Here is a 25,655-nt window from a genome sequence, read left to right on the forward strand (position 1 = left end):
TTTCTCGCAAATAAAAAACTATAATAAATTGTCACAATACGTATATTTGTTTTGTCAATAGAACGAATGAATAAGCCGCCGGGGAAAAACACGTTGTCAATTGTCAACTTGATATTAGAAGATCTACCGTGACGCGGATTTTATATTGTTTTCAATAGCTTTAAATATGATGGAATCTTTTATGAAAAATTCTGAAAACATAGAAACATAATTAGACTCTCTTCGTATTCTTACACTTGGATTAAAAAATTAAAAAAATAAGAAAAAATAACTATTTTTATAACTTTACCTGCTTTTTCAGTGATTTCAACCGGATTTACGGTCGTCGACGAAATCTCGGGGTCATCTGGACCCAACAAAAGAACACAAGGGACGACAACAGCGGTAACGACAAAGAAAATAATTATGCCAATGACAATCCATTTTGTCAATTTTCCTATAAAAGAAAATGATCGTTAAAAATGTAACAAAAATTAAACTCAAATAGATATTAATAATCACCGCAACACATGCACGCCGCACAGCAAGCTAGGCACATTGTGAATTTATGACTTATCGATGCGTTCCTCCAGATTCTACTTCACCTAGAACACTAAATCAATATCGATTTTGGTGGCTAAATGGCATTGAATATGAAGGGATATATGTATATTTTTTTAGTAGTCGTTTTGACGCACGAACTTTTATCTATGGCTGGTCAACATTGCACGATACCGATAAGATTGCATGAAGAAATAATTCTCTCTTTTCCTTTCAGCTTTTGTCGGTAGTTCATTGGGAATTGAAGTCATTTGAGGTTATGTGTACATGTATACAAATGTAATCGAATGCTTGCGTCTCAAATGCATAGGTCTGAAAGAGAATTTCATTTTAGCTTTCTTTCGTCAGAAAATCTATGGCAGAAAATTACGGACGGGAAATTACCTCCGTTGTTGAACACCAGCGGGACAAACCGGAAAGTATTTCGAAACGTAAAGTAAGATAAGCGTATCGTGTTCTATATCCTAGCGCTACATACTGATTTGACTATAATGTTTGATTCGTCAAAATCCAGTAATTTAATCCACTCTTTTAACAGACTGTCGTGGGTAGCATTTATATCACTTAAGTACATTTCTTAGGTCATCTCTCTTTATCTAGAGTTTTATAATATTCCGTTTCTGTTTCCCGTCTCGTAACTCTCGTTGACGTAAACAATACAGATTTTCAAAAGTCTCTGTATAACATGTAACATTTTTTTTTCGAAATGCATTATGTTTGTATTTTTCAAATAGAAAAGATGTTCTTTTTTATCAATCATTATTAAGTGCATAAATCCACATGAGGATTATAAAATAGCACACGTCTTTAAAATTCAAGATAACCATCATAAGCTGAAATCTGAAAGCTTGGTTTGATGAGAAACATTCAGGTCGACATAGGCTTAGCACTGGTTCCAATTGCTTTGAAAATTATTGAATTCTGTAGTAAGTCTATTGAAGGTGAATTAAAGCATTACACTTGAATTAGCGTAATTGAAATAATAAAAAAAAAATTATTTCTAAAAAAAAAATTACCCATGGCAACAGCAGGACTTGGCGAAGTCGGACTAGTTTCGTCATCAGGACCCAATAAAACAATGCAAGACGTTACGATCGAGACCACAACGAAAATAATTAAACCAATGACAATCCATTTCGTCAATTTTCCTGAAACATAATTAATCGAGTAGAATAAAAAATTCGAATTCGTGTAAAGATACAATTAGAAAATAATGGGTCTACTTAAAAAAAGTAAATTCGGAAAAATTCTAACCACAGCATGTGCACATCGCAGCGCAGGCATTGCACATTTTCAAGGGTTCTGATTCTGATCTGCTTTGTTCTGCCTGAAATGCTAAAATAACAATGACCGATGGTCAACCAATACAACAACTTTTAAAAATCTAATTATTACTCATCTCTGGCCAAATAGAAGTGAAGATAAGATTTTTATCTGTTTTCAAATTCTTCAACTTTCTGTTCACTTGAAAGATTCATTTACTTTACTGTACATCACTACATTGACATTCGATCGTTAAGTTCCAGAGTATTTTTTTGTCTCAGCGCCTGTAACTTTAGGAGTTTTCACTTTGTTCCAGGCAAACGTAACGGAGCTATGCGCATGTATTTGTAGAACTATCCGTTTAGATCCCATTTCTTAAAAAAAAAAAAAATACCAGTTCAACACGATAGATTAGTATGCTGCACACACTGCAAAGTCAACGTTTCACAACGTGATGCGCAAAGTGCATGTAATTGATTTTTGTTATCGTAAGGCTAAAGTGACCTTACAGTTGTTGCTAAACATTTCCGGATTTAAAATTTCAATTTCGAAGGTAACCGTTTTTTGTTTTTGTTTTTCATTTTTAAGCATAAAAAGGTTCAACTTATTCCTCTTTCTGCAGTAATTCCTTATTTTTCAGCTGATAATCCAAATTTTAAAGAAATTCTGGTGCCTTTTGCAATACGTTAAGCAAGTATGAAACCAGCAGTAAGCGAAGGCGCTTATTGCTAATTAACTAATGGCCCCATTTTAGCACGAAAGGGGACTCACATTTGCCTCAAAAAGATACATGCGTAGCAAAATTGGGGCTATCCATACTACAAACTCTAGTCTACGCTAGAAACTGTCCTTATTCGCAAAAAATTTAACCACAAATATAGACGGCCCCTTACTAGCAAAGTTGGGGCAGATTGCGGAATTAGATTGTCTGATTACAGAGCTAATAGAGTTTGCCGTGCTCACAGTTGCTTAGTGAGTTTGCTAAGTCTCATGAGCAACAGCCAATTGTGTGGCGCGATATTAGAAAAATATGTCCAACTTCAGTTGAATGACAATATTTCTCGGTAATGCGCACACAAATCTCTTTTTAAAAAACACGGGAACCTTATGGTAATTAATTAAAAATCAAACATAAAACACAAAAAAAAAAAAAAAAGTAAAGTAAAGTTAGTTTTAGTAGTTCAGAACAGTTTAGTTATAACTAGTTCCTGCTATTAAGACTTGCTTTACAATTCATCTTTTCACATCATAAAATTTAATTGTAACGTATTAATACTTTTGTGCTATGGAAGTCCCAGGCTATCTAATTTCGCAGATTTATTGAACACCCATAGAAATACGAATAGAGAGAAATTACTTTCTCTAACACGTTGATCCAAAAAAAAGACGCAAATTGTCCATCAGGAATGTTCCATGCATTAATCTCCTAGATTTGTTATGCTTTGCAACGACAATGTTCGGGATTTGGGTGATGGCTCTTTCATATGACAAAATGGAATTATTGTGTTCCAGGACCCAGGAAAAAAATTCAAATAAATCATATACACGCACACACAGGAAAACAAGTAGATAAAATAAAAAAGAATCAACTAATGACAGAGACCTGCCTTGGCTGCGAAACAACTTTTTAAGAAACGTAGAATGAGCTACGGATGTTATTTGTTTAATCTGCTGATGGGAAAAAAAAAAAACTCTAACTTGTAGGGTGCTAATTTAGTCTTCCAAATTCCTAAAGGCCTGTTGCATTTGCTCGTGCAGTTCGTCGTAGTCTTGCTTGATTTTGGCTTCTCCGTCCTTGACCGGATCCTATTTCAAGATTAGAAAACAGCATTTAAAATATTTTTGCCGAACTCGAGAAAATAGAACCCACCTTGAATTTCATTGAAGAAAGTTGATATAGGATATTGCCCATGGACTCGCGAATCGTTCCCCATGTGATCTTGTTATCTGATTGGGCAGTTGACTCGACAGCATGTCTAGCCATGTCGTAGAAACCCACCATGTTTCGGAGCATGCCCACGGTTTTGTAGAAAGGACAGAAACGATCGTAAGCAGAGTATCTGTAAAGAGAGTTGCAGGTTAAAATAGTGCTAAGAAGTTAATCAGCGAATAAACAGTTTCCGTACCCGTTTTGCTGAAGGAAATCATCCTTTAGCAATTTCGCAACTTCAAGAGTGATCTTATCGGTTTCGGCAAGAGAAGCTTTGCCGACAAGTTGCACGATTTCGGAAAGATCTTCTTCTTCTTGCAGAATCTCCTTGACCTTAGTACGAAGAGGTACAAACTCGGGGAAATGACGTTCGTAGTGGTCATCCAGAGCACGCATGTACTTACTGCAAACGATTCATATCAATGATTTAAAAAAAAAGAATTCTATTCATTCTATAGCAAAAGATTTACCTGTATGAGATAAGCCAGTTGACGGAAGGAAAGTGTTTACGCTGGGCCAATTTCTTGTCAAGACCCCAAAACACCTGTACGATACCCAGTGTTGCGGAGGTGACGGGATCGGAAAAGTCACCACCAGGAGGGGACACGGCACCGACAATGGAGACAGAGCCCTCACGTTCAGGACTACCTTGGCATTTGACACGACCAGCACGCTCGTAGAAGGAAGCCAAACGAGCTCCCAAGTATGCAGGATAACCACTGTTAAATCACACCAACAAATACATTGCAGATCACAACGTCATGTCAACATGATGAGTAACAAAACAAACCTGTCAGCAGGCATCTCAGCGAGACGACCAGAAATCTCACGAAGAGCCTCGGCCCAACGAGATGTAGAATCAGCCATCATGGAGACGTTGTAACCCATGTCACGGAAATATTCAGACAAGGTGATACCTAACGGATAACAATTCCAAAAGAGAACATTAAAAAATAACGAATAATGAGAAGTAGTTGTTAAAGATTATGTTACCAGTGTAGATGGAAGCTTCACGAGCAGCGACAGGCATATTTGAGGTGTTGGCTACTAGGGAAGTACGCTTCATGATGGATTCAGTAATGCCATCAACCTCACAGGTCAGCTCAGGGAAGTCTCGCAACACCTCAGACATTTCGTTACCACGCTCACCGCAACCGACGTAGATAATGACGTCTGAGTTAGAGTACTTGGACAATGACTGCGAAATGACAGTTTTGCCACAACCGAAAGCGCCCGGAATTGCAGTTGTTCCGCCTTGAACGCAACTGCGCAACGACAAAAATTGCTTAGGATTAATAATAATAATTTAAAAAAAGTAATACAACAATTATTTACGGGAAAAGGGCATCCAACACACGCTGTCCAGTCAAAAGAGGATAATTGGCCGGAAGCTTTTCAACAACTGGACGCGGCTGACGGACAGGCCATACCTATTTAAAGAACAAAATATCTGTAGTAATTCGTTTAAAGACTGCACATCAAAATCAGATCTTACCTGCAACATGGTATAGTCGGTTTTTTCGCCATCAAATTCAATCTGCAAAATTTTATCAGTGACGCGGTAGTGTCCAGGAGAAGCGACCCAGGTGACAGTACCCCTAGCACGAGGAGGGAGCATCATTTTATGTTTAACCATCCTATTTTCGAAAACCGTTCCGTAGATATCGCCTCCAGTCACGTGACTTCCAATCTATCAGAGTAAATATATTTATTTTTTCTAAAGTAACAGTAATATGATTGCGTTTAGTTACCCTAATGTTGGCGGGCTTGAAATCCCATTCTGCAGTGACACTCAAAGCAGGAGTGTTAACACCGCGGGGAATGTAGATACTTTGGGTAAGTTCGTTGATGTCTTTCAGGGGACGTTGGATGCCGTCAAAGATAGATTCCATGATACCAGGACCGAGTTCCACAGACAAGGGCTTACCCGTTCTTAGTACGGGGTCTCCTACTGTGACACCAGAGGTTTCTTCATAAACCTATTGACCAAAACATTTGAGTTTAATAATTGTACATGAACATATAGTTTGATACAAGATACAACTGACCTGGATGGTAGCCATGTCTCCTTCAAGACGAATAATTTCTCCTACAAGCTCAGAATAGCCAACTCGCACCAACTCGTACATAGCTGATCCAGACATCTTCTGGGCAGTAACGACTGAAATAACCCCAAATTGTTTAAAGAACATTTAGATCGCTGAAATCCCCAGAAATAAGATAATAACATCTCGGTTTGTAACACTCATCAACAAGAAATCCATCTAATTGGTTAAAATTGGAGAAAACAAAATATGTCAAGATAACTATGAAACTCTTCTGTTACAGCAAGGCAAATTGCTACTACTGATTGTCAGTATTTTAGAGACATCTTAGCAAGCAATAAAGACATTCATAGATGAAAATGATCATACCAGGGCCGGAAACAGCATAAACGTATCCATAATTTGATTCCTTTTCTTCATCTTCAAGTTTGGGCAACTTCGACGCTCTATCCATAGCACCTGCCTACATAATAGTAAACGTTTAGATTTACATTCAATGTTGATCCTTCAAACGTACAAATAAAACATTTTCCTACCATTTTGCAGAAGATTTATTTCAAGTGAGCTTTAAAACGAGGAAGCTGATGACAAGACGATGCTATACGAATGAATCGTACTTTGAAGCCTCTTTCACGGGATCACGGGTGTCAGAGTCAGCTGAGTGAGCAGTCACATGACTTTAGAGAAAAAAGAGAGCCGCTCTGAATAAGAAATTTGACACTACAATTTTTCAACGCCACCTAACGGATAGAATCATCTATTTCTGTCGTCGATTATAAACTATTTTGAGGGGTTGTGGACCAATGGTACACATTTTAATATTTAAAAAAAAGACCGAATTCAAATTTTTCACATATGAAAAATCTTTATTTACGGTCACAAACAGGATCTTTCATCTTTTGGCATTTCATCGTAAAATGTCGCCTTTCATCGTTAGGTGGCGTAAAATCTTGACATGACCATTCCTGTCCTATCTATTTTTCTCCGACTTAACCGCCCCAAACGAGTCAAGCGAAAAACTAGAAACCTGCTTAGATGAAAATGAAATAAGTATTTTGATTGTTATTTATTTCACCGTGTAACTATATATTAAATTTTATTTCTTCCTTAAAATTTTTTTATGTTTTACTAAGTTTAAGTTAAAAGAATTTTTAAACTTAAAATAAGATCGGGAATTTCTGTCTTAGCAGACGAGCTTTGTTTTGTTTGCGGCTTTACTGAAACACCGAATCCCGTAAAAACGTGAAATTATTATGGAGTTAAACATGCTTACAGCATTCGGAAAGCAGTTTGTTCGTGGTATTTCAACTACAGCTTGCGCTTGTGGAAAACGCAACTTTAAGAAATTTCCTATCTACAACAAACGCGGAACGAGGGATTTTAAAGCAAAACAGGCAAAAAATCCTCATCCAGATGTCCCGATTCACAGTAGGCCCAAATCGTTAACTAAAGCATTTAATAAGACACAGTAGGTTTACAATTTATCATATCTTACAGCTTATGGAGTCAGACCCATTGGATACAAAAATGGGTCTGCTTTTGTGGAAATCAAAGAATTGATTCCCGAAATCATTGTTCCTGACTTGACTGGCTTCAAGGTAGAAATAGTTGCCATAAAGTAATTGATTTATCAAATTGATACATATTTTCCTGTTTCAGCTGAAGCCCTATGTATCATACCGTACGAGTGACATTGTGCAACCACCTCTAACTCCAGAAGAATTGTTTGGTGCAGTTTATGTGAAGAAAATAACTGAAGACTTTAAAGCGGGAAAGCTGGGACCAGACAACCAGTCTTTAGAACCCAGTGCTGCAGAGAGACTCACACCTGAAGAAGCAAAAGAAAAAGTTTCATCAATTAGAAGTGACATTGTATGAATAAATGTCTTTATTTCTCATTAATTTTTCACTTGTGGATCAGTTTGAATACATAGAGCAACATAGATATCCAACCATATCTTTTTGATAGAGGGTGTTGACAACATTCATGTTATATAATATATGTGATATTATGGGAGAGGGTTCGTCGCTAACACATTTGATATAGGAAAGGACTTGTCGAAGGTTATTGCTTGACTAGGTTGTGACTTAGTTCATGTATCGTCAGTATAACAGCATTGCAATTCTTGGTAAAAAGGTGCATCGACACCACATTATCATCTCGCCATTATGAGTGTCTTTCATTGTTTCCATATCTTGGACGAATCGTATCTACCAGACAAATGATATAACTATGAATTGGGTAAGGGAAGATGATTCACACTTGAGATGCTGGAATAACAAAGGATAGTTCTTTTTTTTTCCCTTTACACAACTCTGGTTGCATAATGATGTGATTGTTCGCCTAGTTAATTAAATTTATGATTCGGGGAGAGGTACAGTGTACACAAAATCCTTCCTGGATTTTCTGTTTCCCTTTTGCTATGAATATATTTATTATTTACGGTGGCGTGGGGCTTAGATCGCAGGCCGCAAGGGATGACGGCAATCGGCACCATTCATCCAACTCGGAGGTGGTTTTCATCATCATAGCCGTCATTTTAGGATCATCCGGATCATGATCGGGAGAGACTTCCAAACTACCTTCGGCTTCGGCTATAGGATGACATTGAGCCGAAACGGGTGTGCCCAGTTGCACTGGCTGTTGCTGGGCTAATTTGTAGGAGACTTGGCGCAATACTGGTCTAGCCCGTTGCTGTGTCTGCTGTTGCTGCTGCTTATGAATCAGTTTTGATCCTTCGTCTCGACTGAACTGCAGACAAAGAGCCTTATGCTCCCGGTGAGTCTCTGAGAGCATGATTACACCACCTCCGCTAGACGACCCTTCCGGCGCAGTTGTTCGCCGTGGGCTGGCAGGCATTTGCACGGCTCCCGCTTGTTGACACATTAGTCCGTCCGATGCTCGCCGCCCTTCATGAAATAAAGCAGGGAGCTCTAGACCTTGAAGCCTTTGCTGCTGCTGCTGTTCGTTGGGCTGTTGATGAGATTCAACCGCCAATCCATCCCCGATTAGAGTTTCAAAAGTAGAACCTGCGCTACCCATGGGAGATTGGCCCGATTCAGACCAATCCTCGACTCCTTCATCAACGGAATAGGTGTTGCTTTTGACTGTCTTGACTGAGATGGGTGGAGTTGATTCCATCAATGGTGAAAGCAGTGATCCCCCTACGGATCCTCGTTCCGAATCGACGCTGTCGCCACACGCCGAATCCCGAAGAGGTGGACTGTGCGTCCACAAGGGCGGGCGCCGGCTGGCACCAGCAACGGGTAGAACAGGCTGGTCCGGCGCCGTAGCTGTCGTCTCAACGATTGATCTTCTTTGTTTGGATTGGGATGACTGTGGTAGCTCTCCCGTCGCCGACAAGTGAATCCGCCGTTCCAGCAGCAGATAATAGATGGCGGCGTGGTGATCGTATCGTTGGTGAAGTACCGACTCTTTCGTTTTCACCGGATCGACGCCAAGGGATTGCATTAATCGCAAGATTTGTTCGTTGACGGCTTCGTCCGGTTCATTTCCGGTCGCACCTTCCATGATCACCGACTCCTCCTGAATGGCTGGAGCTTCTATTAGCATCCAGCGATGCCTTTTGACTTGCTGGAGACCACAGCGCTTGACAGGATCGACAACCAGCATTTTCCGGATAAGCGACTCACAATCTATACATTGAATAATTGAGTCATTATTGAATCATTCATGAAATTCATCGAGGGGACAATAATGGATGGCTCACCTGCTGAGAGGAAATAGGGAATGCGGAATCGACCAGACAGGACCCGATCGCGGAGCGCTTGTAAAGTGGCGCCGTCGAACGGCAAGGCTCCACAGACTAGAACATAAAGCACCACGCCCAAGCTCTGAATAATCCGGCAAAGACAACAAAACAAACAAAAATCAATTATAAGTTGTAAGCTCGGAGTGGAAAAACTTAAAAGGATAAGAAGGCGGCGATCGATGTGGATGACAAATGTCATAAAAGCTCAATTGAGTGAACTACATACCCAGATGTCAACTTCGGGACCGGTGTATTTCTGACCGAGGAAGACTTCGGGAGCAGCGTAGGGAGGCGATCCGCACCAAGTGTCCAAATGATGTTCTGAAGACCAAAAATTGCTGAACCCAAAGTCGGCGATCTTGACATTACCCTGTGCGTCTAGCAACAAGTTCTCGGCCTTTAAAAAATAAATAAATACAAAAAGAGAGATAGAAGAAATCTTCCCCACTCTAAACAATTGGAAAAAACAAACAAAAGTAAAGTAGCGAATGACATACTTTTAAATCTCTGTGTACGATGCGCCGCTGGTGGCAATATTCAACAGCCGAAATGATCTGCCAGAATTTGCGTCGCGCCACGGTTTCCGACATTCGCCCTTGCCGCGCAATATATTCTATTGCACGAAATCACACCAAAAATAGAATCCAGTCAAGCCAAAAGTTCAACAAAGCGCCATCGATGATGACGTCCCTCAGAATATGACAACAGCTGCATTGACGTACGAAGGGGGAATCATCAAAAGAGAAAAGATCCATCCGTCCGGGAGGAGAATCCGGCATCGCCCACGCATAAAATCTTTGGTCAATAGACATACACTCGAATAGGAGGGCGGATGACGTTGGTTGAAGCCCGTATACAGTTAGTCTGGGCTAGACATGTCGGTAGCGCTCTAACAAACACCCCACAAAAGACTGGCTGGTCATAACGTGATATAGTTAGTCTTTGACCTTTTCGTGGCCTTATTCGTAAGGGTGGGTTTTCCGACGGCGACGTCGTCATACTCTGGTACAATGACGTAAAACAACTTGAAGGGGGGCTGACCTTTATCTCCCGCCTACAGCTCTGCAGCCTAAGTTCAGACCCAACTAGTATTATGGTATGCAACGACTTTACCCTTATCAAATCCAGCACTCGAGTGTGGTGGCGGTCACGGATGGCAAACCCCGTTTCCATTGGTTTTAAAAAGTGAAAAAAAAAAAAGGAATAAAAAGAATCGCAACTAGAATAAGTGGTCGGGGGAAGTGTCGAATAAGCCCAAAATGTTAAATGCCATGAGATAAGAAATAGAGAGAGAAAAAGTCAAATCTATCTAGCTCTATTCTCAGCTCATGATCGAAGCGAAGGGGGCCTCGTTACTCTGCTAATGACGTCAAACGTCACGTGCTCACGTCCCAGCAGTCTCTCTTCAACGTGAACAACGTCCAAGAAACCCACTCTACACACATCCCTTTACACTAAGGCTCTGTTTGGTATTTTCATTTCGCCTCTTTTTGTGTGCGAGTCTATTTCTAAAATTTTTCCCCCCGTTTCATTACGAGAGGAACGCAGGCAGCTAAGAGTATAAGAAGCTAAAGCGGACAGACGGGAATTGGAGGAAACACTTTCTTTTAAAAAACGCCAAATGGAATACTGTAGACTGAGAGGGAAAGGTGCTGGCTACCATTCAGAAGTAAATGCAAATGGCAAATAAGAAAAACAACAAATAGAAAACAATGTCTAAACCCTGGAAAAAAGGGCTGTCATGATCACTTTTGCCATTTTCATCTGCTGCCGCTGTTTGGCTCCACTTTCCATTGAACAGTTTGACGGTGCGGCTGATTAGATTTGCTATTTCTTATGAGGCTTTGACATTTCAAAGAGTTGTGTCAACAACAGCCATTATTCTCTATTGTGACGAATCTCCTGCATAATAATATGGCATGTCTTTGGCGTAGATTCTTATTCGATTCAGTCCGCATCTGCGGCGCACTCGTTGCGCCGGATGGTTATGTTTGTTTTCGAATCGAGGGAACGAGGGCTCGTTTATTTATGGATGTCTGGCACAGTGGAGTGGGAAGGACTCCATGTAGGAGGCATCCAACTCACGACAGGAGAATACGTTCGGATCGATGTCACCGAATACACACTCACCAGATCCTAGCGAGCTGGAGATTGGAGCGTCAAGCAAAAAAAGTTTCGCATCGTGATTTACAACTCCCGCCCCGGCGATTCAAGTCTCTCCCTCAGGTCGATCGAAATCAATTCATGAAAGATTCAGTCTTATAGTTCAAAGGCCGCTTTGAATCACTCTTCAAATCCATCATGGTGGATCCAGACTTTCTCTCTTTACTGGATTTTCTATACCGCGGCCTCTCCGCACCGCCGCCGTGCATCCAGCAATCTGGCTCAAATTCCGTTTCCTCGTTGCACAATATGTCAATATGAGATTACGACTGAGTCGACGGATGGATTCAGATTCGAGGAGGTCAAGAAGAATCAGGCACTGGGGACACAACACACGCCAGGGAGCTCTAAAACCGTCTCCAACAAAGTTTGACGTGTTCGTTTGACGTCATTCAAAAGTTCCGCTTTCAAAGGATTCCTCATCCATTCCTTGCTCCAAGTAGCGATGCGTATCACAACGTCAGAAATCCTGCGACGCTGTCCAATTAGAATAATCTCTTCCCCGTGCAGGACGAGGAAAAAACATGGGAGATTTGTCCGGTACGTATATGGGACGAGGGGACTCAACTGTTGTTGTTTCAATCGATGCTGTGTTCGTCAGGTCAGTTTAACTCGCGGGTCTCATATTTAAACGACGTCACTGCTGTACTTATTTAAGTGACAACCTCAAAAAGGGGGAAAGAGCACAGGAAAAGAAAAATGTCCAAATTCGTCAAGTCAACAGATCAATAAGTGGGTTATCACGGTACTGGGTTATCCACTTTGGGGCGCCGTGTCCCTTTTAACAATCAGTTCCAAACAGAAAATTCGGGACAATCATGAGGAACGTTTGACGTCATTCGGCTACCACTGACGTGAGTGCCTTGACCTTTTTCTTTGCTTGTTTTTTTTTTTTCACACAACAGAAATCTCCATAATAATGGGCAAATAAAGAATCGCACAAAAGGGGACAATCGAAGTCCCGTCAGTTCACCCGAACGCGGCAATAAATCAGTTTCCCAGAAATGTTATTAATCAAACTTTAGTCTGTCGGAGAATGGTTTTTCGCAAACGTCATCCACATCTATCGGACGGTGGCATTACATTCATTAATCATTAAAAGCAGATCAACTACTATAACTATCGGTATTGGTCTAACTTGAAAAAGTATCGTTTTTAGTGGATAATAAACGACGGACGTGACGGACCCGGACACGATCTTCTCATTTCATTAGGGACGGGACGTTACATAACGAAGAAAATCACACGGGGAAAATAAACACGCACGCATAGTATAGAAGCCTAAATGCATTATTTTTTAAGACTTACCGAATATTTCCCCCTGTCTGGCGTATTCGGAAACCAGGTAAAGCATATCATTCGTCTCCATCACCTATGTTAAACCAAAAAGAAAATACATCAATAATAAGGTTCATCACGCGTGTCCGTTGTCATGTTTTATTGGATTTTCTATACTATCAATGGAGTGAGGATAAGAACGCGGCAATTGGATTTTTATGTTCTCCGCGAGCGGAAAAATTACCTGGTAAAGGCGGATGATGTTGTCGTGTCGGAGCATTTTCAATATTTGGACTTCACGGTAGAGTTTACGCAGGTTGCTTTCGTCCAATTGGCTCTTGTCCACAATCTTGATCGCCACCTATAAACATTTAAACATGCAATCAAATGGGTATAAAACAAGCTGTTCGCAATCATGATGTCTCTCGGATGTTTTCACTAAAAAGTGCCAATAGCGTCACAGTCGCGTTCTGTGTGAGCGAGCCCATAAAAGCGGCGCCGTGCCTCGTCATACACACCAGACAATAAAAACTTGCTGGCTTCTTTTTTATATTTATATATTTTATTTTGATTCCTGGCAGAATAACGTTCAAGATTTTTTTTAGACTATTTTGGCAACGGCAAGTTTTTCTTCCGGTAGGTATTTTTTTCTTTCGTGTTTCTTTGAAAACAGTTACAATGAACTATTGAATTTTAGGAAAAGGTCATTACACTTTTTTGGGTCCGTGTACCGTGTGAAGTTTGTTATAGTTTACCACCATTGTTCTTTTGACGTCAGCATAATGCTGGTTACATTAGAACTTGGTTGATCAGAATTGTGAGATGACCTTTCAAAACTGCTCTCGGTTTCAATACGAGGAGACTTTTACCGCTCAACTTCTTATCGATTTATTGGCATCCCAAGCAAATTGATCGAGATGGTGAAATTTTTAGGAAATACTGTAGATTCGCTATACTATTTGATTCGAACTCTTCGGAGAATGTCCAATAGCTACCAATAAAAAAATAAAAAAAAAAGATTATCTCAGTTTTCTATGGTTATTATCAGGAACTGGTCGAACTGATCGAACTAGCCGCCATTCGTCACTTTATCGATTTTGAAACATTCAGCTGACATGTTCGCGTTATACTAAACAAAACTAAAAAACAGAAAAAGGGAACAAAGGAAATGCAAGCGAAGAAAGACAGTTCGCAAAGAACGTGCGACCTTAAGATGGAGAGAAACTTATTGAAAGGAGTCGTAATAGTGTTGAACTTGCCCAGTCTCCCTGAACCAACCTGAGAAAAAAAGATCAATCTCGATAGTTGTACTACATGCATTCGATTGCACGCCTCGTGAGATTTTGTGATTGGTGCCAACCAAAGCAATACTACGAGCTAGAGTAAATTTAAATGGTTCCCAGTCTGAACAAAATTGATTAAAAGTGATTTAGGGGAAATTGACATAAGGACATTCTGGAAAGCCAATAGAAGGAAAACAGAAATAAAAAGTTTGGAAAAAGATAAAAATAAATGTCGCAAGAGATGTAGCCGTGTAGGTAAAAATAACAAATGTCATATCCATGGTGCACCTCAGCAACCCACTTGGAAGTAAAACAGTCCTACAGAAACTCATGGTTGAAATCTATACGAGACTTGCGCATCGATACATCAAGAACGATTTGTTACATCCACTAGGTTGGTTTCTGAAGATGTTGATAGATACTATAGTGTTTTTGCAGATTGCACTTGTCCTATAAACTACGTATCCAGTTCCAGGGAAAATGACAACAGCTTTAACTTCATTTCTTTAAAACATTTCAGTCTCTGATTCGTAAATATTATCCAAAGTGTAGGACAACATTGCTAACGCATGGAAAGTGGGTGAGGACTTAGGAAAACACGTCGATCGATTACTAACTGAGTCCACTTTGACTTACCTCTGTTTTGGTGATGCGATGCTTAGCCAGTTTGACAACAGCGAAATTTCCTCGTCCAATAGTTCGTTCGATGTCGTAGAAACCCACTCGGATATGATTTGTTTTGTTGCCGGTCGCGCTTCCTCCGTCGCTTCCATTGCTACCACATCTACCTACTTGTTCCATCTTCACCATCTTAATACGTCCTTCATCGAAGTTCGAGTAGATCAGGTCACCAATATGACCAGACACGCCTATTGAACCCGTAGAATGTGTGTTGCCTGCAATCTGTTGCAGCAGAGCTCAGTGCAAGACCTACAATTTCAGTCAGCTCATTCCAAGCGCTTGGTCCCTGTAGACTAGAAAGTGGATTCTGTGGCTCATTCGTCGCAGTTTCCCCTCGTTTTTTTTATTTTTACTTCTTCTTTCAGTTTTCTTGTTTTTCGTTTTCTTCGCAATATTTTTGTTGGAAGCTACGGGGCTGTTGTTGTCGAGGTATTTGGCTAGTCGTTGTAGTCGCTATGCACTAATGAGATCCGTTGCCAAGCAATGTGTTTGGAGCAAAGGCTAGAAGCACTGGACTCTTGAAAAGAAATGGAACAAAACCGTCACGAAAATGAATACGAAAACAGAGGCGAGACGATCGCGGCCAGTGGCCGCAAGTCAACCACACTTTCCGCTGTCGGATTAAAACAATAGCAGGCGATAGCGATCGGCCCCAAATGATGGTAAACAGCTCCTACAATTGCTTCAACTTCCATCTGAATCCAATGATCGCCTGTGCAGACTGAACGATCCTTTTCATTCCTGGCACACGTACACAAACAAGCGCACTACACGGTTCGTTCGAAAAGAAGGCGCCAAAATTCGAAAGGGAGAAGAAGAAAAAAAAAGAAACCCCCGAAGACGACGACGAGAGATTATGAGCCGACAGGTCGCGCTCGGGAAGTCACAGAACAACAGACGGTGGCAAAGAGAATGTCAGACAGGCTTGTGCGAGGCAATGTTTTCAAGACGACTGACAGGCGTCGACTGTGTTTTCTAGACTTTGCTTCCGCGAGCCAGGAGCGAGAAAGGAGAAGCGGGGATATTTGTGAGTTGACATCCCACCAAAAGGCAGGTGGATGGTGGAAGAGACGAATGCTCCTCCTCTCCTGTTGTGAAGAGAAGAAAACCGAAAAGGGAGGGTGGAAGTGGGAGGAAGGGAGCTTGCGTCAGCAATGACGTCAATCGCGTGACGTCGGTTACCGTCTCCGCTGCGGCTTTTATCGATTGGATATGTACGCCATTCCCTTCCACTGTGGCTGTTTTCTCCCATCCGTTCCCATCGATATTATAAAACGCCATCGACTATTTACTCTAGAAAACCATTGGAAGTAGAGGAAAAGGAAAGGTATAGCTAAGATGTTCTAACGACATGGTTCTAATCGGCTTTGAACGGAGGACCCACACTCTACCTATAGCTCTCACATCCATCACATTCGATTAACTTCGAGCGCGCAGCATTCTTTTATTAGTTGGCAAGTCGGTCTATGTTGTCGACGAACTACTCCCGACTCATTTCTTCGCACCAATCAAAAGGAAAAGCAGCTGGCCATCGATCCGTCATGTCTTTCGTTGGATATGCAATCGCTCGTAACACTAAGAAAAGGATTCATATCGCCTTTGGCCCACTCTGCGACGTGTGTCAGCTCCTACATAACCCATACCGATTTTCCTTATTCGAAATATGTGAAACGCAAAGGCAATTACCTATTCAATATGTTTGTGAACCTGCAGAGTGCAACGTAAAGTAAAAATTTATACAAACTGTATATGCTGTAGGTCATAGAAAAAGATAACGCGACTGAATATTTCATAATGTTACGGACAGACATATTGATAGATGATGACTTCCAAGGTGTAAGCAGATCATGACGAAACCTGAGTGTAGCTCTGAGCCCGTCCACTGCAAGTAGCATAACAGGAACGAATCAACCAGTAAACACCTTGAATAACCTTGTGGACAATACCTAGAAAAACGAGCACGAAAAATAAGACGAAAATAAGAGATTAAAAAAACGCCGCCCTTTCATTTCTTCTGACTGTGTATCGATCTGGTGTGGAATAGATACGGGCAAAGTGGGCGGGAAATGATGAGACCCAAGAAATTCTCCCTTTATGTGAGTACTGGTGAGTGTGTGCGTGAGACAGATTTCGAGTGGGAGCCGTGCTTTTCATCATGGCGAGGAGCTGACGTGTAAGAACCGAAAGAGCGCAACGCATCTTCGATTAAGTCTTCGACAAAGGGAGCCCATGCACAGTTTTATTGGTGTGTCAAACGCGTCGTGACGCGCAGGCAACCCGTTGACCAATCAGTCGTATTGGCGTTCTGACGTCAATGCAACAAAGAATACACAGTACGTTTCGAGACGGCTCAAGTTTGGATAGTTGCCCACCGAGGAGCGCAACGAAGAACCTTGCTGCACGGCCCTTCTTCAAATTCAGTTGGCTCGTCATCTCTCGCCATCAAAGACATACTGAAAGGGGAGTAAAAGCGTGAGCTTGTTTACCTGCTGACGTATACACGCCTCCTACGATGGCACAAAGGCGGAGAACAAAGCGCAAGAGAGGCGGTGCGTCTGGAACAACTCGGACTCTTAGTGGAGCCACATCGTATCTGATGAAATGATCCAAGAGTCATTATTTAGCCCAGTCGTTGAAGATTGATTTCGTTTATCTTTTTACTTGAAATAAATCCCTGGAATCCCATGAGATCCTTTTTGATGGCCAATGATTCTCGATTGGTTTCGAACTGAATATTGCCACGTCTTCATTGAGCCATGAATTCCGGATGAAGCGGAAACAAGTGATTCGATTTCCGTTGGCACGGCGGTAACAAAATATTGGAATAACATAGCTCCTGCATATATTATTGAATATGAGTCTTAATGAATTCATTTAAAATCGGCAAAATAACCAAACCTTTGTCGGTGATGACTTCATCACCCTCAAGAGGCTGTATTAACGTCGAACTGTGTCCGAATGAAAATTTATCAATCCTGTGTGAATAATTAAATCGCTCGTCGTCCATCATTGGAGATAAGTGGGCGTGCGCGCGCATTGGTAAAGGCAGAACTTTACCGGCTGTTATGTGAAAATTACCAGCCACCTTTGTCAGCTGTAGCGTACCGTGTAACCGGCATGCGTCAGAGGGTTGGCTCGGCACGAATTCTCTGCATTTTAAGAAAATGTTTATGAAATTTAACATCAACCCAACAGAAACTTTTCAATTGCAAACCTTGATGGCATTTCTCCAAAAAGATTTTGGTAGCCAGATTTCCATAACAGCTGTTGGATCCCATGAGGTTTATCTCTGAGAATGCTGTTGAGCCTTTGAGCAGCCTCGAAATGGTTCCTCTGTCTGGGGCTTAACTCGAACCAGGTATTTTCTTCTGTGAGATGACCAAAACTAACAACACTTTGCCCTGTAGAATCTAAAACATCTGCTCCAATATCTAATAACAAGAAGATTCCTTAGTAAAGTTAAACATGGGAAAACAAAATAATTTATCTTACATCTGCAAGGCATTGCTACTGTCATGTCGACATTTAAATCCATCCTGGTGTCAAGATCATCATCGGGAACAAAATGAAACTTCACCCCGGAATGTATAAAGTCGTTAACTTCAGAAAAAACCAAGTACAGGATGATGAAAATGCATATGAGGGAAACTAAATAAAACACAAAACAGAAGAAAACACAAATCAGAAAATATTTAAAATAAAAATGTACAAAGTTGACAACATACTGGTTCCACCTGATGTGGTTTTTTCCTTGTAGGTGTCAGGAACCTAATATTCATAAAATTATTACTTAAACCTGATTTAAGATTAGCCAAACTTTTTGTCAACAACCTTAGGGAATGCATCGAGTTCGATTACTGCCTTTATTTTGTCTTTTCTTCGTCGGTGCATTTTAAAATAAGTGATGTATCAGTGAGTATAATAATTATAATAATTTTTTTATCTAGTAAATTTCATCACAGAATATCTGGACGATACAGAAACACTAAACCGAGTAGAACACATATGTTTCAATATTTGTGTTCTCGATACTCGATAAGAGACATTCAGAGGATAATCAACACACCGGTAGTCGGTTTTGAGTTTAAATTTCTGTTGCCATTCACTAGATGTCTATAGTGCGCCCCCCCCCCCCCAGAACCATCTAGCGTAGCAATCGACCATTGTCTTCAAATTTCTTTCCGGAAGTCGGGACTACCCAGAAAATAAGTGAATAAAGACATAAAGTGATAGCTTTCGAGCTAGCTCGTCAGCTTTTGAGCTGACTAATAATTCGACCATATATTTCCATGAAATTTGGGGTAAAAAATAAACTTAACTTAATGCCTAAAATGGAACTGCTCTATTACGTTTGAGGAATTATCAACTGATAATAATTTTGAAGGGTGGGATAAATGTGATCTACGGTATTAAATAATACGAACAGAAACGTAGAATAAAATTCTTCAAACTCGCAACAAAATGACTTAGTCAATTCGTGTCAACCCAATAAAAACAATTCGGAAATCAATACAATGATTATGAACATAGTTTATTTTTATTAACCAGAGTGCTCGTCGGTGATTAAAGCACCGGCCGCGAGTAACGTGAAAAAGAAATCTTCACTTTAAACTTATTTACGATAAAATCGAATCACTACATTACACAGGCATGATATAACACCACGATTTACAAAAGCACAAAAAGAGTTATAATTAATCTAGTCGCGGTCCTTTTTATTCATAAGCTAAAATGTACTGGACCTGATGAACCACGTAAAGGCTTAGAACCACGCACTGCTCGAACAACATTTCTACAGGAATTCCCCTTCTCTTTCAATGCCAACAAATTTCAGTTGCTCTGTTGGGCCGTATCTAAAAACGAGGAAAACAAATTGTTTTAGACCACGTATTCTTATTGATGAACAAAGCAATTCTAACCTGTAATCAAAGAACAGCTCTTCGCCAGAGTGAATAAACCTTTTAGCGAATATACCGATTCTGTGGTCACCGTTCACCATCATGACTTTGGCATAACAGTTTGGGTTGATCGAATGATTAGCAAAGCGAATCTTGTTACCCTTTCTGGTGGCGTCAACCACAAAGTCTGAAACGAGACAAGCAAAATGAGTGTGAAGGTCGAGAGATTGAGGCATCAGAAGCTTACGCACCATTGTTAAGATTGAACAAAAAGGAGCACATATATTTGTCGTAAACTTTTCCTCGTCTATCAGCCTCGTCCTGGGAGATTATTTCACCACAGTATTCGGAAATGAATTCATTCTTCTGTACTGTTTCTTTCAAAAATATTCCCCAACCGGCAACATCGGAAGGGGCCATAAGCAGATGCTTGCCTGTAAACCACAACAGCACAGATTTAGAATAAAACGATTTAAATCACTTAGATCAGACGTACGTAATCCACGTTGAACGCTGACATTCTTGCAAGTGATTTTGGAAACATCATGATGATCCGCACCGCATGTCCCACATAAATCAGGATCGCATTCGCGAACGGCCAAGAAACAGGGGCACTGTTTGGTATTGCATTGAGCTTTGCATCGACAACCAGGAAATCGATTTTGACCTGATAGAGAAATTTAGTACTTAGTCATTAAACCGTTAATAGATAATAGAGATGTTTAAACTTACAGTCGGAACTGCACTGACAGAATTTCTCACAAAAATTTTGCGCATTAACGCAAGGGCAGGTGGAATCACAAGGCTGGCCAGGGTGATCGCAAGGCGTAAAATTATGAACGTGATTCGATGAGGCATCTTTTTTTAGCTGGATCTTTCGGCAGTGAACGGACCAGAGTCGTAGTTTCTTTTTCTTCTTCCGCGGTGGGGTGGCTTCTTTCTCGGTCTCCAGGGTTGGCAGATCAGCGGCTTCTTGTTGAGCAAACCGATACACCTGGCACAGTAATAAAAATGCGATCAAGTATTATACTGCCAGCAATGACTCGTAACTCAATTATCTATGCAACCCACCTGTTTACAAGTCTTGCTGAGGATAGTCTGCGCAATAGCACAGTAATTATTAAGGAAAATGGGATGTACTACTCGGAAGAGAGTTTGTTCCGATGGTGTCCACACAGTTTGCATGTCGGGGTCGATGTCTTTTAACGGATTCAACTCATGGGCAGGTGGAGCTTGCGCAAGGGGCGTGCTGGTACCGGATTCATTGGACTTGCTCTCCCTTCATGTAGAGTGTAACAAATAATGCATATTCCTTTAGTTGGAATTTGTTTATGCGGTAATACCTCGAAGGTCCAGGTTTTTCATTTAGGCTATTCTTGCGTTCAGGTACCAAACTCGAAGAACTATTCGAATTTTCATTGGACGTGAGTGGCGTTGAATCTTTACTGGGCTCGCTCACTTTAGGAGCAACAGATTCCGGTGGAGTCTGACTTTCCACGACGACCTCCATTGCACCTGCAAACAACGACAAAACAGTTAACATCGGCCACAAGTAGAGCACGTTTTAAATTTTACATTCGATTTCTTTGTCGTCTTTAACAGATTCCGGCGGATTTTGGTTATCCCCGTTCCCATTTTTGACGCTACTGTCGTTGCTATCTTCGGATGAAGCTTCATTACCCGAATCTAGCGAAACCGTTTTTCGGATTTTAAGAGGCTGCCCATCGGCTTCGTCACCTTCTTGCGCTGCTTGTGCTAATCTCTCTAACAGACCTTCCTGTAATAATGAATTTGAATAAAGACTGCTGTTAAACGTATAAGATCGGTATCTTACCAAGTACATGTAGCATTGCGGCCCACAAGGCTGTTTGGGAAGTTTGAGATCATTGCATTTTCTCTTTTGACTGTTGGGACCAGGATGATATGATTGTAGACCTATAATTAAAAACAGGTCAGTCATTTCTCTCTCACGACAAGTTAAAAAAAAAAAGACAAACTAAAAGTGGTGAAACAAACAGCAATTTACCTCGACGAGGCACCGCTCCTTGAGTTTCTTTAGAGAAGAAGATAGCGTCGGAAAGTTGAGTGAGAATTAAGTAAAGAAAACGTGTAAAGAAACGTTCAAATCTAATGAAGGATATTACTTGTAACGAAGCAGGCAAACTTACGATGAAGAAAACAGTCGTATTTAAAACATCGGCGACAAAACAGGGTGTGAAATGAGTGCATGGCTTGCTCCCTCTGGACGGAGGGAGCCTTCGGGCCGTCAATATTTGGAGTGCACTCGCTACCCAGAGCGACAGGATCAGCTCGTTCCGTCAATTCCATGTACCTGTATGAAAAGATGTTGTTTTATTATCATTACTTTGTATTTTTGTTTATCTGGATATACCTTTCTCTCAATTCTTCTGGGGTTCCTTTGTCTAGGAAGACAGAGGCGATTGCTTGAAAAGCAATGATGTTGGGTAGATCCTTCGCTACGGGCTGGACAGAGTCCTTGGGTGGTTTGTCTTTGATACTTGTCATGGCATCACGTGCTGCTTCGTCCAGCTTCTCAGCTTTGACGGATTTCGAACCCAAATCAGACCTTTCATCTTCATCACAATAGGGGACTAAGGCAGTGACTAGTTCCACAAAGATATCGTCATCGATGACGCCCCCTTCGCGATCTCCGTGAACTTTTCCATCGTAGTTCTTGATCAATTCTTCTATAAACGTACCATCCTGGTCCAACACTTCATCACCCATGTAAGGGATGTTGTGTAGAACTGTTTCATCCTCCACCTGTAGATGTGTATATGCTAGTTTCCATAAAAACAATAGGAAAAGAACATTTCAGTTTCATACCATAAAGTTCTGTTGGAGACCAGCCCATGAATACATGGTGGGGACAGGTGCTACTGCATTGATGATCTTAACAGGTACTGCTTTCTGATCGGTGTTGACACCCAGGCAGTGGTCAGGTTTGACTTTCTTCATGCACTGACTGTGCGCTGGCCAATCTTGGCTGCATGCCCAGAATGCTTTGCTCACTTCCCATTTCTTTTGGTTGGCAGCCACCCTCTCTGTGTATAAGGATTAAGGAAGATTTATTACACATGTGTTCTACCTCAAACTTTGAAAATGCCATGTATACCATTAACGTTCTTTCTGTTTTCGGACCATACAGCACGAATCTCATCAGCTCGTTTATACCTCCGAGACTGGCGAATTCGCATATACTCGGATCTCACACGCCGTTTCCATTCGGCCGAAATCTTGTACTTGGGTGCTTCATTCTGTGGAGATAAACAAGATGTTAAATTTGTATGAAACGGATGTCTAAGGAAACCAGATCACGTTACGGGAATAGCAAAATCAGGTGTATCGGTGGTCACGTTTTCCATCAATAACAATTATAAAATAACATAAAATGGGGGGATTCGTCAACACTTGTTTCCCAACTGTCACGCGTGAAGATAGTTGACAGCTGGAACAACATTGCCACTTTCCGGTGAACGATATACGGCCGAAATAACGACAGATCGTCGGTGAACATTCTTTATTACCAATCTCCGTCCAAATTACTAGTTATCACACCATTTTGTCGTAAAATAACGAGAGCCGGATGACTATTTGTCTGACAACAAAAATTCAAATGGCAACCCCGCTTCGAAAGGGAAGTGAAAAAGAAATTTCCCACGAAATAGCGCGGGATTTCTTTGTTCCCAAAAGAAAAAAATGCCCCGCGTTAATGATGTAAAAATAGGTAATATGATTCCATCAGCAACCAAAACATCAAACCGTTTTCCAATCAACGTACCTGATTATTAGGTGGCGAATCTGGAACACATTGTGGCGAATCAGTAGTAGTTGACGGTTGCACTGTAACGTTGGTGGGTTTGATATCCTCTTCATTGGCCTTGGATTTCCTTCGGATGACCATGTTATTGTTGGTCGGAGGTTTCTGAGATCTGAGTGCCACTTTGCCCTTGTTGGCATTTCGTGTTAACGTGTGAGTAGTTGATCCTTGAGCTGCACGCGTGGCCATTTTTGAGGCGAGAGAAGCTGCTCCTCTGAGACTGCCTGGCTGGACAGACGAAGAAGTAGCCGGTCGCTGATGAACCGCAACCGTCTGCTGCTGAGTGACTGTTGGCGTCTGCTGATGATCCGACGACTGGCGGTGGCGTCCCGATTTGGCAGAGGCGCCGCCGTTTTGGATGTTGTTGTGCGGCTGCGAGCAAATGTGACTGCCGCACGACGATTTCAATTTTCCGTCTTCCACCACGGCGTTGGCCCGACACCAACGATAGAAACACCGCCAATAAACCGTATTGCCTGAGCGTCGATTGATTCGATACTTGCATCCATCAATGACCAGTGCAACACCACCCAACCGATTCTCCATAAATTTCACTTCTTGGGGCGCCATGATGCGGCCAAACAACAACAACAACAACGAAAAACAAAACAATTTCGTTTGGCCGACACTTTTTTGAAACAAAACAAAATAAATTTTGTTCGTGAAGCTCAAGTGTAGGAAATAAACAATTTCGACACTGTCATTTTTGCCGTTGAAAAATTCTTGGCAGCAGCTCACAAACTTGCCAACTCGACGATGTACCTCGACAACCTGGCGACCAAACGGAGAAATGAAGAGCAACGAAAAAAAACACAACAAGTTGACGGGCACAAGATTAGAACTCGACAAGTAGAATAGACAACAAGTTTCTTATAACACACTCTATCCCCCTAGTCGTTTTTCGACTATGCACGCCATTTCAACATACACACGCCAACCAAGGAAGAAAAGATATTTTAAAAGAAGCCTTAGGGATTGGGCTGCTGCTGTTGTACGGGTGGTGGTGGGTTGTAATTTTCGACCCCCTCAAGGAAAAGGAAGGGGAGGAGTGGAAAGAAGAGAAAGGATACATACGGAGAAATTGGGGAGTTGTAGGAGAATGAGTTAGTTATTATACGACCTTCAAAAACCTACCCACACAGCCGTTTGGTGTGTGTGTGTTGTAGACGTGTCACCCTGGGCAGCAGACGGATCTCTCAACAACACGAGTTGCGTTTCTCCAAAGATGTGAGCGTGAGAAATGGCCGCTGCTGCTGCACCGCCCGTTTTCCTTCCTTTGGCATTTCCTCTCTCCGTAGATTGTGTGCGTCTTGCAAGTTATTTTACCGCGCCTTTTTGCTTGTAGTTTATTAACTGACTCTCTCTAGTCAGATAAGATAACCGGGTCTTGAACAAAAACGCACGAGTCCAGTGGAAAAATAATATAGCTGGTGGTGGCCAGGAAAGATTTTCTAAACCGTACAGACTGGACGACCGTTTGGTTGTAACTAACTACCCAGATGGAACTGGGGTGAAAAGTCGAGACACGTGCCGTTTTTATTTTTGTAATCGGGGGGAATTTTTCAAATGAATAGTAACATGTATAACTTTATTTGACATTGAATAGGTGCTGCTGCTCCTACGTGTACATCAATAGAGTCCTAGTTTTTTCGTACCATTCCATCGAGAGATTTTTGGACCGGGAAACAAATTTAGTTGTGCAAAAGTGATCAATGTGGGTTAAGGTTGTTTTGGTTGAGGCTTTCGATTAACACCTTTTATTGCGATTGATTTTGTGTGTCACGAAAACCCAAGTACCTTATCGTTGTTGTTGCTCCAACGACAGCCATCTAGCGGTCAAATTTGAAACTTTTATTTTTGAAATTTCGAAAATAACCGTTGACCGTTTGTTGGAATGTATACCGACGATGGGTGTATAATAGAATTCATTTTGTAAATAAAAATAAATGAAACAAAAACT

At 41.3% G+C, this 25,655-nt stretch overlaps 5 protein-coding genes across 10 annotated transcripts; 1 reads left to right on the forward strand and 4 right to left on the reverse strand.

Moving 5' to 3' along the window:
- Positions 1–3,105: 3,105 nt before the first annotated feature.
- On the reverse strand, positions 3,106–6,528 carry LOC124210450 (V-type proton ATPase catalytic subunit A). The gene is made up of 12 exons (XM_046608509.1): positions 6,315–6,528; positions 6,148–6,241; positions 5,782–5,894; positions 5,485–5,712; positions 5,229–5,423; positions 5,069–5,163; positions 4,727–4,998; positions 4,524–4,650; positions 4,204–4,452; positions 3,930–4,136; positions 3,674–3,863; positions 3,106–3,609 (listed from the first exon to the last, which is right to left on the reverse strand). The coding sequence occupies exons 1-12, from the start codon at positions 6,315–6,317 to the stop codon at positions 3,517–3,519; spliced, it is 1,866 nt and encodes a 621-aa protein (XP_046464465.1). The 5' UTR covers positions 6,318–6,528; the 3' UTR covers positions 3,106–3,516.
- A 293-nt stretch (positions 6,529–6,821) lies between these two features.
- LOC124210460 (39S ribosomal protein L41, mitochondrial-like) lies at positions 6,822–7,730 on the forward strand. 2 transcript variants are annotated; one of them, XM_046608520.1, is made up of 4 exons: positions 6,822–6,856; positions 6,969–7,206; positions 7,276–7,376; positions 7,438–7,730. In XM_046608520.1, the coding sequence occupies exons 2-4, from the start codon at positions 7,032–7,034 to the stop codon at positions 7,654–7,656; spliced, it is 495 nt and encodes a 164-aa protein (XP_046464476.1). In that variant the 5' UTR covers positions 6,822–6,856; positions 6,969–7,031; the 3' UTR covers positions 7,657–7,730. The 2 variants fall into 2 exon arrangements, with proteins under 2 accessions (XP_046464476.1, XP_046464474.1); XM_046608518.1 differs by lacking the exon at positions 6,822–6,856 and having other exon boundaries at positions 6,963–7,206.
- LOC124210458 (serine/threonine-protein kinase SIK2-like) lies at positions 7,649–16,555 on the reverse strand. Its single transcript, XM_046608516.1, has 7 exons — positions 14,912–16,555; positions 13,237–13,353; positions 13,023–13,086; positions 10,049–10,164; positions 9,778–9,948; positions 9,510–9,633; positions 7,649–9,435 (listed from the first exon to the last, which is right to left on the reverse strand). Exons 1-7 carry the CDS (start codon positions 15,083–15,085, stop codon positions 8,219–8,221), a joined length of 1,983 nt encoding a protein of 660 aa, XP_046464472.1. The 5' UTR covers positions 15,086–16,555; the 3' UTR covers positions 7,649–8,218.
- A 128-nt stretch (positions 16,556–16,683) lies between these two features.
- Positions 16,684–19,000, reverse strand: LOC124210459 (endoplasmic reticulum-Golgi intermediate compartment protein 2-like). The gene is made up of 8 exons (XM_046608517.1): positions 18,788–19,000; positions 18,682–18,724; positions 18,449–18,604; positions 18,171–18,387; positions 17,855–18,105; positions 17,618–17,792; positions 17,443–17,549; positions 16,684–16,902 (listed from the first exon to the last, which is right to left on the reverse strand). Exons 1-8 carry the CDS (start codon positions 18,845–18,847, stop codon positions 16,802–16,804), a joined length of 1,110 nt encoding a protein of 369 aa, XP_046464473.1. The 5' UTR covers positions 18,848–19,000; the 3' UTR covers positions 16,684–16,801.
- A 471-nt stretch (positions 19,001–19,471) lies between these two features.
- Positions 19,472–25,648, reverse strand: LOC124210462 (histone-lysine N-methyltransferase EZH2-like). Of its 5 annotated transcripts, XM_046608525.1 has the most exons (16): positions 24,830–25,179; positions 23,657–24,466; positions 22,991–23,132; positions 22,702–22,919; positions 22,247–22,638; positions 22,023–22,186; positions 21,881–21,907; positions 21,689–21,789; positions 21,430–21,631; positions 21,198–21,369; positions 20,926–21,133; positions 20,587–20,848; positions 20,351–20,521; positions 20,106–20,288; positions 19,876–20,041; positions 19,472–19,809 (listed from the first exon to the last, which is right to left on the reverse strand). In XM_046608525.1, exons 2-16 carry the CDS (start codon positions 24,263–24,265, stop codon positions 19,749–19,751), a joined length of 3,078 nt encoding a protein of 1,025 aa, XP_046464481.1. In that variant the 5' UTR covers positions 24,266–24,466; positions 24,830–25,179; the 3' UTR covers positions 19,472–19,748. The 5 variants fall into 5 exon arrangements, with proteins under 5 accessions (XP_046464481.1, XP_046464482.1, XP_046464483.1 ...); XM_046608526.1 differs by having other exon boundaries at positions 22,991–23,135; positions 23,663–25,648; XM_046608527.1 differs by lacking the exon at positions 21,881–21,907.
- Positions 25,649–25,655: the final 7 nt, after the last annotated feature.

Source organism: Daphnia pulex, chromosome 2, assembly GCF_021134715.1.
Source record: "Daphnia pulex isolate KAP4 chromosome 2, ASM2113471v1".
NCBI classification, from domain to species: Eukaryota; Metazoa; Arthropoda; class Branchiopoda; order Diplostraca; family Daphniidae; genus Daphnia; species Daphnia pulex.